This window comes from Sciurus carolinensis, chromosome 5, assembly GCF_902686445.1.
Source record: "Sciurus carolinensis chromosome 5, mSciCar1.2, whole genome shotgun sequence".
NCBI lineage: Eukaryota > Metazoa > Chordata > Mammalia > Rodentia > Sciuridae > Sciurus > Sciurus carolinensis.
Genome location: NC_062217.1, coordinates 145,807,427 through 145,822,207, shown reverse-complemented (window position 1 = coordinate 145,822,207; position 14,781 = coordinate 145,807,427). Strand labels below are relative to the sequence as shown.

The window sequence follows — 14,781 nt, the reverse complement described above, 5'->3', positions numbered from 1 at the left end:
AATATGCCACTGATTTTAAGCAATTCTAAAAATAAGTTTTATGCAACAGTCCTTAGGATATAACATCCATATGAGCTTACTTCAGATACAGTACCATTATCGATGATAATTTTGTCCCTATCGAGATGGCTTCAAAAGAATCTGTTCATTGTAGAATTCCACAATGGAATTCTTAAAGAGAGCAATGTGATAGAAACCCAAGCAGCCTAACAAACTCCACTTTTTAACTTGCATTTGAAAATTTTACAACCTAACTTTACAAACCTATGTTATCTCCAAGCCCCATACACTAATCACTGACTGCAGTTTAAACCAACAACTCATTGCTGTTCTTTTCCACTTTTGCTCATGCAACTTCTCATGAATGGAATTCCTTTTACAAATTCATCAAAATCAAGCAAAAATTTGCCACCTTCTTCATGAAGCCTTCCTTCACCATCTCAAGAGATCTCTTTCACTTTTCGACATGCCAGTACTTGCCTGTACTATCATACGGCACATTTTTGCTTTGTACAATAACTGAATACATTATATTTCCTCTAAGGACTATGAGTTCCTGAAAGTTAGTGCAGTTTCCCCTATATCCTTGTCCACACGCCTGATAAAAGGTGGATGCCTAACACATTCTTAAATGAACTAAGCACTTACATAACTCCCTTTCATTTCCCCAAACACTAATTCAAGTAGCTAAGTATTAGGCAGGAGCTCAGAAAAGGCAAGTTTCCATAGACAGCAAACAACCAATTTTCACTTCATTAAGAAATTTCATGCCATACTGTGTAGTCCCATTAAGACTAAAAATTGGCATTCAAATGCTTCCTAGAATTGCCCCAGTTATAAGCACATTTGAAGGAATTGGAATAATTTGAAATACCTTAACATAAGTCAAAAAGATTGATCCTGTTGCTGTTCTTTAGACAAGCTAAAGCTAAGCTAACATCACAACTTTCCCCATACTGGGAAAAGTTTGAGAATAAGGGTGAGGAGCAGTCAAGCAATAGGTTATATCACATTAGTCAGAGAGAAAACCTAAATCTTCCTGGAATCTAGTAGGTAATATTAATCCCAGAGGACCCCTCAATAATCACCTCATAACCAAATATCCATGTTGATCATAATCACCAAGTGAACCCACTTAGCACTTCTAATCTAAAATGCTCAAAAAGGCTTGGATTTTGGCGTATTTCAGATTTCCTGATTAGGGAAGCTCAACTAGTAAAATCTATGCAAATGTTCTCAAATCTGAAAAACAAATCTGAAACATTTCTGAACCCAAGCACTTCAGATAAGGGATAATCATATTCAACCTGCACCAATTCCAGTTCAACTAAACAATCTGGAATCAACAACTAATCCTCCACCAACATCAACTTGTTCTCCCATATTCCCCCAAAAAAGCAGAAAGGAAAATTAGATTTTGGAAATGATTAAGAATTCACTTTTAGTGGGGAGCAGTGGTGCACACCTGAAATCCCAGAGACTCAGGAGGCTGAGACAAGAGAATCTCAAGTTCAAAGCCAGCTTCAGCAACTCAGTGAGGCCCTAAGCGACTTAGCAAGACCCTAACTCAAAATTTAAAAAAAAAAAAATTTTTAAATGGGGGGGGGGGACTGGGGATGTGGCTCAGTGGTTAAGCACCTCTGGATTCAATCCCCAATACTCCCTCAATTCATTTTAATCCAAAGACTGTTCTAAATTAAATATCATTTAGGAACTAAATGATCGCAACCTTTGAAATAACCAGTCAAGAGAATCAGAAGATTAACTATTTCAGATTCAATTCCATTAAAATAAAAGAGGAATTATTACATCTGAGAGTAAACAACACAGTTGGCCTTTTGGACTACAAAAGGATCACTGCCAGCCCTTTTAAATATAAACTTAACACAACTGATTTACTTAGAAGGCTCCCCTCCAAGTACAAAATTTCATATAATAGAGAAAATATGAGGCCCAACTGATTTTAGTTAAGAGAATATCAATATATATTTAGAGCTCAGACTAATATGTCACTCTGCACTTTGGACCCCAAAACTTCCTCAACTTTACCTGAAAAGTGGAAATTTGGGAGTTAAAAGTATACTTTAAGAAAACTGATTACCAGATTAAAACACTCCTTCAAAAAAAAAAATGAATCTAATTTTGCTATTCAACTGAGACATTTAGAAGGATTTTATAAGTCATCAAACAAAACAACAAAACACTGTGTCAAGCAGCAGTAACTAACCACTAACGCTGAATGACAAGAGTTTTTTAAAGTGGGGGAGGGGAGCATAAGGCAGAAGGATTTAAAGCAAACAATTAGAATAAGACAAACAAGTCATTAAAACCATCGATACTAAAGCAACAATAAGAAATCTACAGGATTATACTCTTCAATTTTATAAACTTTTAAAAACCAAAAGGCCCTACTGAACAGAACCACTTAGAAAAGTGAAACAAACACTACAAAACTAAATGTTCCTCAAGATAATTTTAACATTTTATACTAACCCACAACTCGGAAAATGCACTAATTTTATGTTTCTCAAAATCTCCTATATACTTCTTGTCTGGTAGTGACAAACGACACATAAATCATAAGTGCTTAAACCAATTTAACATTTTAGCAAATATACGACAGGTTTGAAAGAATAAAACAAGCAGAGACAGCACAGTAAATAAGAACTGATAGCCAAAAGGCTGTGTATTTCCTGGAGGGCAGAGATAGGATTGGATTGGCAGGAGGGGGATTTTTAACATATGTTCACAAGACAAATCATACCAAAAAAAGCTGTTCATGCCTTTCTTATTTACACAGGCATGTATTTTAAAATGTACTTTTAACCTTTGGACAACCAAAGTGATATCAGATACCTTACAGCATTGTTGCCTACATAAATTTTGATATTACAGAATAAAGCCTTAACAAAATTTACATTATACATTTCCATAATGAAACACTGGAGAAATGTAAAGGCTAATATTCTCTAAGTAAAGGATACCTTATTTTTCACTTGTTTAAAGTTTCAGTTTTGCTTTTTAATCTATTATAGAAAAACATTCCTTATGGGACATTGTAAAGGGCAGACCCTCCTGTCAAGCCAGAAGGCTCAAACACAAAGACTGAGCTAACCAAGTGCTGTAATTCTTCCAAACTGAGCCTCTCCACACCCCCTCCACCCTTCCCCCCAACAGATATGTCTATTAAATCAGTGTCTGTTCTCCCCTTCGCACAACAAAGAGAACTTCTCACCGCATGAAATTGCCGCTGAATGGACACCAGAAAGCAGGATTTGCATAATTCCTTCCAACGAAACCCCGTCGGGAAGGAGGGTATGAGGGGCCCAAGCGAATGGACAGAATCGCCCAAATTCTGTTGGGGAAAGAACTGGTTCCCAAGAATATTCTTCACGGGGTGGGGGTGCTGAAATTCTGGGCCTCCCCAAGGGCTGGGCGTGGGGGACAGAGGACGACGAGAGGGCATTTCCCCACACATCAGCAGCACCAGGCAAAGACCGGGAAATAACAATGCTGAGGACAGGAGAGTCAGACACAAGGATGGACTGGGGCTAAGGGGCGGCGGGCGGAGCGGAGACACCACACGGGCCACTTACTTTTTGGAGGGGGGTTAAATATATGAGTTAAGCCCTTATGGTCCCGCCGGCCGCCGCACAGAGGGAAACGGGACCTTGGGAGAGAAAAACAGACAAAACACACAGTGTGAGAGGCGCAGCTCGGCCGCCCGGCCCCTCCCGGGGCGCCCCCGTCCACATTCCCTCCGGCCCGCAGGGAAAACGCCACCCGGGGGCCACCAAGGACCGGGAGGCTGGAGGGTGGGGGCGGACGAGGCATTCCGCGAGGCGGCGGCTCCGGCCAGTCCCGGCGGGACAGAAGCGACCCCCGCCCGGCTCCTCCGGCGGACTCGGACCCACCCCCTCCTCCCCGCCGCGCACACGCCAAACACAAATACGCACACACCGACCCGTGCGTCCAGGACTAACTCCCCGGCCGCCGCCGCCCGCGGAGGAAGTGCAGCCGCTGTCCCCCGCGGCCATGACACCCCACTTGGCTCGGTCAGGCGGACCCCGGGCCTGTGACAGCTCCGGCTCCCTCCGCCCCCATCTCCACCTCACGCCTCGCACACGCCGAGCGCCGGGCGCCCGCCCGCCGCCCGCTGCGCGTGCCCGCGGGCACGGGGGCGCGCCACCGTGTGTGGGGGAGGGGCGCGGGGAGAAGAGCGGGGACGGGGACCCTGCACCCGGCGCCCCCCGCCCTCACGCCACCCCCGTGCAGGGGCAGCCGGGAGGGGCCAGACTCCACAATAAACCGGTGGTGGTGCCGGCAGGGAGGAGGAGGGGCGCGCGTACCGAGAGCCCGCCCCGGGAGGCGCGCGAGGGGAGGGGCCGGCGCGCTCCCGAGCCGAGCGGGAGAGCCCGCCCGGAGGTCGCGCGCGCTCGCACTCCGGGGGGTGGGGGAGGGGGCGCCGGAGCCCAAGAGGGCGGGCGGGCCGGAGCAGCGCCGCCTCTGCCCCGGCTCCCTCCCTCGACCGGGGCGGCTGGCGACCGGGAGGCTCGAGGGCCGGAGGCGGCCGAAGGAGGGTCTCACCTACACAGTGAATAAGCTTGTGGCGCCACGAGTCCAGTTCTTGCCGAAAGCCGCGTCTCTCAACGGAGCATTGCTGCCGCCTACACACCCTCGCCATCTTCTGCCGCCCGCCCGGCCCTGCCTCCGCCGCGGCTCCACGCACGCCCAGCCGCGTCGCCCGGGGCCGCGCACGCACCCGCGGCCTGGGCGTCGCGCCTCCCGCCGGGGGCGGCGCGGGGGCAGGGTCGGCCTCACCTCCCCGTGGCCCCGGGGCGGCCTGCGCCCGCGCGCCCGCCCCGCCGCGTCTCCGCCCGCCTGGCTGCTTCCCGCATTCTGCCGCTGCGTCCGCCGCCGCCTCCGGCCGCCTGGAACGCCGCCTTCCCACGGCCGGAGTTCGGCCCCGCGCCACCCTCGCTCTGTCCCCCAAGGCCACGGCTGCCCCTTCCTTCCCTGGGGCTTTTTGTATTTAAACCAGCCCCATTTATCACTTACAACCTGCCTATCTCCTGGCACCAACTGTTGCAAGTTCCGTACAACTGCTTCTCTGAACTTCTCGATCGACACTGCTTCTCCCAGGAGCCTATTTAGGCTGCAGAAATAAGAATAAATGCCCGGATGCCAGAGGAGGCACTGAGCCCTAAGATTTTCAAAGGTTAAATAGACACATGATATTTATATTGTTCAAAGAGTTAGCCAATATTCGTAAACAGTAAAAAATGGAAATCAAACTTATTAAGTTAAAAAATAACCCAAGAGGTTTCTGCTAGCAGGATTGATCATACGTAAGGTTCTCAAAGAGGTGTAGAAAACTGCTCAAGTAAAGGTAAATTTCAAAAATAGACTTACAAGAGTACTTAAAGTAGACTTTTGGAAAAATGCCCTAATTTCAGATTTCATAGAAAGACTCAAATATTTTCGATCAGAAAGAATTTCCAGGTACCTCCTGGAATAAGTAAATCACCCTGCACAGGGCACTATCTGTTCTATGTAAACGTAAAGTTGATCTTAGTTACTTATTTGAGAGAGAGAAATGTGGGGGAGAACTATCGGAAAAGGGATAAGGTAGGGAGCAGAAAATACACCCCCCCCTCAAAAAAAAAAAAAAAAAAAAAAAAAAAAACGGAAGGAGGTCTCACTATACCAATAACCCTAGTACCCTAGGATTCGGACCTTTACAGTTTAAGATGAAGGACAGTACATTCCTGCTTTTAGATATTTAAATTTAAATTTGAAGACTTAATTGCTGTAGTGGGTTAAGCAAAGTCTTAAACACTTGACATTAAGGATCCCATTGATGTATTGATTTACATCTTTTCAAAGGTAGTTGTTCTGGTTCTCTGAACCAGGCACTTGTGAAACATATCTGTATCCATAGTATATGGATAGGGTGGGCCTCTGTTGAGTCGGAGTGGTTTGAGTTTTATGAATAGAGGGCACCTTTGTACCCCTCCTCCCATCTTAAAAACAATGATCTTTGACTAATTCTCTAAAGTCGCCAATCTTTCATTGGTTTACAACTACTGCTAACTGAACAAGCCTTTAAGTCAGGAAGTTTCTGTGTACTTAATATCAGTGATGAAGGAACAGAAAGAACGTAATAGAAAAGATTACTCATGGTGGCGGGACATCTTGTATCACCAACCTGAAACTTCCTATCTTCACCTGTAGGTGGTGGGTTTGAGTCTTTTGTAGCTTTCAAGCAAATTTCCGTAGTAGTTGAAGAAAGTAAGTCTCAGAAAGTTTTACATAAATAATGTGGAACTCTTAAAGAGCATTACTGATGAATGTATACTTTCCACTCACCCCACCTAATTTTCTTAAAAACAATCAAACCAAGGGTAATAATTCATCTATATAATCTCTTACAGAATCTCAAATGTAACAGATTCAAGAATTCTAGAGGCTTCAGAGATAAGTATGATGCCTTCATTTGAGGTATGGAATTGGAAGCCCTGACAAGTAAGGTGATTTGACCAAGGTGAAATAGTTGCTAGGTACAGAGAGGACAACAAAAGTCAGGAGACAAGTTCCAGTTCCCAACTTAATGCCATTACCACTATTCTATTTTGAATCTCAATTTCTGCTTCATTAATTTTAAGTTGGGAACCAACATATAGTTATTTCCTCACAAAGTCCTATTTGGAAGACAGAATGGCAATAATAACTACCATTTATTGAGTATCTACCATATGTTCAGCATTGCAGCATTATTTCATTCTGTCTAAATAGCAGTGCTATGAAGTAGGTAATATTTTAGCACATTTTCCAATAAAAGGACTCAAGACTCAGGGGAGGCATTAAAGATATCTGTCCAGGGCTGGCTGTGTAGCTCAGTGGTAGAGCACTTGCCTAGCACATGTGAGGCACTGGGCTTGATCCTGAGCAATGCATATAAATAAATAAAATGAAGGTATTGTGTCAATCTATAACTAAATTTTTTTTTTTTTTAAAAAGGCATCTGTCCAAGATCATATAGCTACCAATGGCAAGACCAGAATTCTAAAAGATTCCCATGACTCCAACTCCTTCTAATTGTCCTGCTAGTAAGTAGAAGCAGGACTTGGCAAGTTGGAGGATTCATTCATACATGGTTGAGCAGTTAAACAAACATTGTGAGTTTCTATCAAATGTCAGGTAGTGTCCTAGGCATTGAGAATACACAGATAGACAGTAAGACATGATTTCTGACCTCTATTTGTTTTGGTTTCCCTGGAAGAGGGGCTGGTCTGTAAACTCTTTACCATTCTGGGAAGGGTCAAGCAATAAAACACAGCAGTAAAGAAAATAGGGTCTGGAAACAGAGCTTGACTGGAATCCTGGTTGTATCTGTTCATGGCTGTGTGGCCTTGACAAATTAGCTTTTCTGGTCATCAACTTTCTCAAGTGGAAAAAAGGATGATAAAAGTCTACAAGATGGAGTTTGTGTGAAGGCGAAATGAAACGATCCATGTAGAATCACTGACATATTGTTAGCATGAAAAGAGCATCAGGTCCCACGATTAGGCCTTGCTAAGCTCCTGTGTGCTTTTCCAGTCTGCAGTATGCCAGGAAGCAAGGTGTCTATGCAGTTTGCGGTCAGTCTGTGAGAGTATGAAGGAATGACAGTAGTGGCCTGAGCAGTGCTCTGTGGTTCTCACAGTGGGCTCCAGGTGATAAGAAGGAACGCAACACAGAAAAAGATTATCTCAGAGAAGGAAAGTAGATTCTATCCTTCCATGGACTAGGTTTGTCAGTAGTAGATCAAATAGAACCTTGTGACTGATTAGTTGGAAATGTCATGAAGCGGGGCAATGGCCAACAATACATTGAAGAATTAAGTGTATTGGAACCTTCTAAAAAGAAAACATATGTTGGAAGATTTTTTTAAAACAGTCAACTTCTAATAAATTCCAATAAGTAACAGATACTTTTGAAGCACTCATGGATTGTGTCATTTATTCCTGACAATATCCCAATCAGTTATCCCCATTTTATGACAAAGCACAGAGAGGTGATAATTTGTCCAAGGTCACACAGGTTGTGGTAGATTTGCATTCATATGCAGGCAATGGAGATACAGCACCATAACACTTCTTTGTCTCCAGTGCTGGTAGGGGAAGTGAGACCTAAAATGAGAAACAGAAGGGAAGCCATGTCAGTTGGTGGTTTGGCTTTTTTGAGGAACTACTCACGTAGGGGCTCTTTTTGCTTTGTAAAAGCACAGTTCCTCTCTACTCCAAGTGCCGCTGCCCTAAAAGATGTCATGGCTTTGGACTGGGGTTGTGGCTCAGTGGTAGAGCACTTGCCTAGCCCATGTGAGGCGCTGGGTTTGATTCTCAGCACCACATAAATAAAGAAAATAAAGGTCCATCAACAACTAAAAAAATATTTTACAAAAAGATATCATGGCTTTATGTTGTATGGGTGTAAAACTGATTTTTATAGTTTTATTAGGATATATTTCACAAACCATAAAATTCTCCCATTTATTCACTTCAGTTGTTTTTAGTATACTCAGAGTTGTGCAGTCATCACTACAATCACTTACAGAGTATTTTCTTCACTCCAAAAAGAAACCTCATATCTCTTATCAGCCACTCACCCTTCCCTAGCTACAACTAACTCATTACCTTCTATCTCTTACAAATTTTCTCATTCTGAATATTACACATAAATGGAATCAAACAATATGTGGTCTTTTGTGATAAACAACTTTTCACTTTGCATAATATTTTCGAGGTTCATCTATGTTGTAGAACATGTCATGTTTACTTTTCATTGCCAAATAATATTTCATTGTATGAATATATGACACATTTCATTTATCCATTTGAGTTGATGGCTATTAGTTACCACGAATAATGCTGCTACAAATATTTATGTACAAATTTTTATGTAGATTTGTTTTCATATTTATTTTGAAAATGAATATGAATGTTTCATATCTATCTTTAATTTCAAATGACAGAAAAGTTTACAAGAACTTTCATGTCCCCTTCACTCAGATTCTCTAGTTTTTAGTATTTTACATCTGCTTTCTCTCTCCCTATCTGTATCTATATGATTTTGTAGTTCTAATCTCAAATTCTTTTGAACGATCTGATAGAAACTACAGACTCTATGCCCCATCAACCTAAATATTCAGTGTGTATATCCACACAATAGACACTTTGCTGTATAACCATTATACAACCCTCCAAAGTCAGCATTGATACAACACAGACCCCATTAACATTTCACTCAACTATGTCCCAACTAATCCTGCATCCTCTCCAGGTACTTACATTGAATTTAGTAATTTAGTCATATACTCCTAGTTCTTCAAACTGGAAAAGTTTCAGGGCTAAAGACACAGCTCAGAGGTAAAGCGCTTGCCTAGTACATTCAAGGTCCTTGGTTTAATCCCTAGGACTGCAAAAATAAACAGAAGAACAAACAAACAAAACTGGAAAAGTTCCTTAGTTGTTTCCTGTCTTTCATGATCTTGATAGTTTTTAAACAGTATATCCATTCTATATAATGACCTTTAACTGGATCCATCCAGTGTTCGCTTATGACTAGCTCAACCATACATTTTGGCAGGAAAACCACAGAAAAGAGGCTGGGCTCTTGTCAGGAGGTGTCTAGTGTCAATTTTTGGCACCACTGCGATGAGAATTCTGCTACTCTGGTCAAGTGGTTTTCACACCATAAGAATCACCTTTTTTTCTTTTTTACTTTTGTATATACACATACCTGTATCTACATATATCTTTAAATATTAAAAACTGTGAGTTCACACTAACGCATTGTTTTAGTCAGCTTTTTCACTGCTGTGATAAATGACCCAACCAGTACAACTGTAAAGGGGGAAGGGTTTATTTGTGGGCTCACAGTTTCAGAGGTCCTAGTCCATAGAAGGCCACTTCCATTTCTCAGGGCTCAAGGTGAGGTTGAACATCAAGGTGGAAGAGTGTGGCAGAGGAAAGCAGCTCACATCATCAGGAAGCAGAGAGAGACTCCACTGTCCAGATACAAAATATGTACCCCATAGCCACACCCCAATTCCCACTTCCTCTAACCACACTCTACCACTTCAATGAATCCCATCAGGGATTAATCCACTGATTGGGTTAAGACTCTTACAACCCAATCATTTCTCCTCTGAACCTTCCTGCAGTGTCTCACATGTGAGTTTTTGAGGGAACCCTCACATCCAAACCATAATACACATTGAATTCCAATCCAGCACTTCCAGTTATTTGCAGACATTCCTTACTCCATATTTTTAAATCCCCTTCTGACACTGAGAAACCAGGCTCTCAAATACATACATGTATTTATATTTACTTCAGTATATTTATTTGCTTGATCTCTCTATGTGTAACAATTTCCTAACCACACACAACCCACTCCTATAGCTCCTTCTTCAATGTGTCATCTATTTGACCATCATCCAAATGTCACCTTTTTGGCACACCACTACCTAGAGGATGTCAGTTCTTCCCACACTGAATGATAATTCATTCTGTGCTATTCCAACCAAAATTCCAACATGAACTCAACAAACCTAAAATTTTTGAAGAAAAGTAAAGGTCTATGAAGAATTGTGTCAATTTTTTAAGAGTAAAGACAAGTATTTTAGACACAGAAATGTGCAGCTAAGATCCTCTTTCAAGGAAGAATTGCCACCTACCTGCAGGGAATGGGGCCAGTACATGCCTCCAGTTGTCAGCTGCTTCAGCACCAGCCTCAGCTGCTGAGAACACTTTTGCCCAAGGAATTCAAGAGCTTTCGCGATGTGGTGACTGACAGTGGTCCTGGCCATTCAGCCCAATGCAGAACTCTCTGATGGTTAAGATCTGCTCTAAAATGCTTCACTATGTTGACTAAGGCATTGTCAACCTGCATCTTAGTTCAACTACTTTCTCTGCCCAATTCTGCTTCTACCTTTCTCTTTCATGGTCACCAGTCCCTAAGAACACTTTTGTATCCTGTGATAGTTAATCTTATGTGTCCACTTGACTGTGTAATGGGATGCCCAGATATTTGGTTAAACCTCATATCAGGGAGTGTTTCTGAAAGTAGTTAGTTAGCATTTGAATGGTGAACTAAGTAAAGCAGATGTCTTTCTCCAATGTGGGTGGGCATCATGCACTTTATTGAGGGCTTAAATAAAACAAAAATGTAAAGGAAAGTTGAATTCATTGTCTTTCTGACTGCCTAAGCTGGAAAATTGATCCCCTGCCCTCAGCGCTCTTGATTCTCAGGCTTTCAGATGCTAACTGTAAGGTATACCGTTGACTCAGGCTTTCCAGTCGCACCACTGGCTTTGCTTGGGGCTCAAGCTTGCAGATGCCAGATGGTATGTCTTTTCACCCTCCATAATCACGAGCCAATTCCTTATAACAAATCTCATTCTGGATCTTTATAGCATATGGATCTGTTTCTCTGGAGTACCCTGGTGAATACACATCCCAAAGTCCACTCCAACTTCTGCTTCCAGAGAAGGAGGAATTCATCCTACTAGATGTTATGATATAAAACCATAGCAATAAAGTCATCATGGTACTAACATAGGAAGAGGGAGATATGGAGAATAATATCCCTGTGATTTTATTGTGGGAACATTATAAACTAGACACCCCAAAAGCATCATCCATATACGTATAAAAGAATTTTATTGCATCAAAGTTGATGGTCTATAAAAGGACACTATAGATTCAATTTAACAGGTGCTTGATAAACTGGGAGAAAACATTTTCAATCTAACACCAGCAAAAAATTAATATCTAATATATACAAGCAAATATTTCAAATCAAGAAAAATATGGGCAATCCAACCAAAAAAAATGGAAAAGATCATAATCAGGAAATATAAGAATGAGAAAATCAGGCTGGGGAGATAGCTCAGCTGGTAGAGTGCTTGCCTCTCAAGCACAAGGCCCTGAGTTTGATCCCCAGTACCACAAAAAAAAAAAAAAAAAAGAATAAGAAAATCATACGGCTCACAAGTGCATGAAGAAGCGCTCAGTTTCACTAGAAATCACAGAAAACACAATAAAATTACAAAGTGAATTCAAAAGTTGGCAAGGTCACTCAGAAGCAGAAATCCTTATGTGAGAATAAATGGGTGCTGCTACCATGGGAACATTATCTGTACAGGTCTCTGTAGCTTCTGTGATCCAGAGTCGTAGAGCCAGAGACAAGACTAAGTGCTTTAGTTCAGAGGAAGTCAAGTGTGACTTTCTTCCGTGGTCTGGAATCCGGGTTCATCCACCACTAGCCACCTCCTCCATGCCTCCCAAGTTCAACTCCAATGAGATCAAAGTCAAGTACCTGAGGTGCACCAGCGGCAAGTTTGGTGCCTCATCTGCCCTAGCCCCCAAGATCAGCCCCCTGGGTCTGTCTCCAAAAAAGGTTGGTGATGACATTGCAAAGCAACTGGCTATTGGAAGGGTCTGAGGACTACAGTGAAACTGACCATTCGGAACAGACAGACCCAGACTGAAGTGGTACCTTCTGCCTCTGTCCTGATCATAAAAGCCCTCAAGGAGCCACCAAGAGACAGAAAGAAACAGAAAAACATTAGACACAGTGGAAATATCACTTTTGATGAAATTGTCAACATTGCCTGACAGATGCCTCATCGATCTTTAGCTAGAGAACTTTCTGGAACTATTAAGGAGATTCTGGGGACTACCCAGTCTATGGGCTATAATGTCAATGGCTGCCACCCTTATGACATCATAGATGACATCAATAGTGGTGCAGTGGAGTGCCCAACTAGTTAAGAAGTACATGGGAAAATATTTTAATAAAGGATCACCTGACAACCAAAAAAAAAAAAAAAAAAAAAAAGATTATAAGTGACAGTAGTCTATTAGGGAGAAGATCCCAGGAAACCTCAATAGGGAGTGAGGAAGAGAAAGAAGGCAATTAGGGGTGTATTATGCAGCAAATTACTAATGTGGGCACGAGTTTATCTCTGGGTAACTGTAAGACAATGTAGAATACATGTCTCAGATGAACCCACTGAAGGTTGAGGTGATTCCCCTCAGTCATTGGGTGAGAGCCACTCTGAGTCCAAGAAAAGGATTAATTTCCCAGCACTTGTGCAAGTCTTGTTCTAGGCAGAACAGTTCCAGAGATGCAGATACTAGTAGATGGAAACCTTGGGCAGTTCTATAACAAAAAGGTGAGGTCCAAAGGCCTGAGTTGCTACATATGTTACATCATAATCCCACTTGTGTATAATCCCAGTCCCATTCTGGTCCATAAGAGGATGCTAGTCATGTATGAGTGTGCTAATTATAGCAGTGTTTGTACTGGTTGGAGTCAAAGGCAACCTAGGTTGGACAGAAGCTACTACATTCACCAAATCCTGTTTTCTTCCCTTGGAACATTGGTAGACTACATGGATTACATGGAGATCTATGGCCAAATTCTGGCCATCGGAGTGCCGATATGAGTGAGGTGTGCCATTCCAGGTTTGGCCCCAAACAAACAAACCTTTCACATAATTCTCCTAGCTCTCTTTTTTCCATTCACTAGTCAAGACAGAGGGGAACAAAGCCTGGAAGATAGTAAAGCCATACAATAGAAGAATAAAAGTCTCCATGAAGAAAAATTCCTTCCCCAACTCTCACCATTCCGCCTTGGACTGGGACTTGAGCATGAAACAAATTTCCATTGTTTTCAGCCACTGAAACATAAGAATTTTTACATAGTTAATCCACCCCGATGACTATGGTAGGGAAATTAATAATTTAAAATGTGGTGTGCTATGGTTTAGGTATTAGGTGTCCCCCAAAAGTTCATATGTAAAACAATTCAAGAAAGTTTAGAGGTGAAATGATTGGGTCATGAGAGGTTTAGCCTAATCAGTGCATTAATCCCCCAATGGGGATTTACTGGATGTTAACCGTAGGCAAGTAGGGTATGGCTGGAGGAGGTTGGTCACAGGGCTTGACTTTGGGGTTTATCTGTCTCTACTTCCTGGTGTGATGCCCTGAGCTGTTTTCCTCCTCCACGAAGTTCTGCCTCACCTAGGGCCCTGAAGAATGGAGCCAGCCGTCTATGGAATAAGACATTTGAAATCATAAGCTCCAAATTTTTTCCTCCTCTAAAATTGTCAGGTCTTTTGGTCACAGCAGTGGAAAATTTGCCTAAAACATGGGGAAGTGTCCTATGGAATATACTGCATAACACTTAGAAGAACTGAACTAAGTAGGGCTGGGGTTGTAGCTCAATGGTAGAGCACTTGCCTCGAGTGTGTGAGGCACTGGGTCCAATCTTTAGCATGGCATAGAAATAAATGAAATGAAGATACTATGTCCATCTACAACTGAAAACAATTAAAAAAAGAAATGAATTAAATGCACATGCGAATATGAATGATTTTTTAAAATTTTTGAGTTAGAAACATTAAAAAAAAAACCCTCTGTTTTATAATATAAACATATCCAAGAACATCAAGCACACTGGCCTGGTAGTCTATGTTTGGAGGAGGGGTTGGAGAAGAAAAGTGGCAATGAGAAAAAAAATAAAATAAAAGGGAGAGGAGGTTAAAATAAGAAAGAAAACAGAAACAAAAAGATCCTTTTATAGAGCAATAATAATAGTATGCCATAATTGAGTAATACAATTAATTATATATCTGAGTTTTTGTTGTCATTTTATTGTTGTTGGTGGTGGTGTTTTTGGTACTGGGAATTGAACCCAGAAGTACTTTACTACTGAGCCAATGCAGCCCAC

General features: G+C 42.2%; 1 protein-coding gene and 1 pseudogene across 14 annotated transcripts in view; one reads left to right on the top strand and one right to left on the bottom strand.

Annotated features, from left to right (window-relative positions):
• Lcor (ligand dependent nuclear receptor corepressor) overlaps positions 1-4,829 on the bottom strand; it is a 127,191-nt gene extending 122,362 nt beyond the window's left edge. For 2 of the 14 annotated variants that reach the window (XM_047553917.1, XM_047553925.1), the window contains exons 1-2: positions 4,588-4,715; positions 3,597-3,670 (exon numbers count right to left, since the gene is read on the bottom strand). Coding sequence is in view for 5 of the 14 variants with exons in the window: in XM_047553912.1 (XP_047409868.1) it covers positions 3,597-3,670; positions 3,961-4,037 (151 nt within the window). In the remaining 9 variants the exon portion in view is untranslated. Of the gene's footprint in view, positions 1-3,235; positions 3,289-3,596; positions 3,671-3,960; positions 4,219-4,587 lie in introns of those variants that run through there. The other 12 variants (XM_047553921.1, XM_047553923.1, XM_047553912.1 and 9 more) reach the window with 10 other exon arrangements.
• Positions 4,830-12,267: 7,438 nt separating this feature from the next.
• Positions 12,268-12,818, top strand: LOC124985866 (60S ribosomal protein L12-like; annotated as a pseudogene).
• Positions 12,819-14,781: the final 1,963 nt, after the last annotated feature.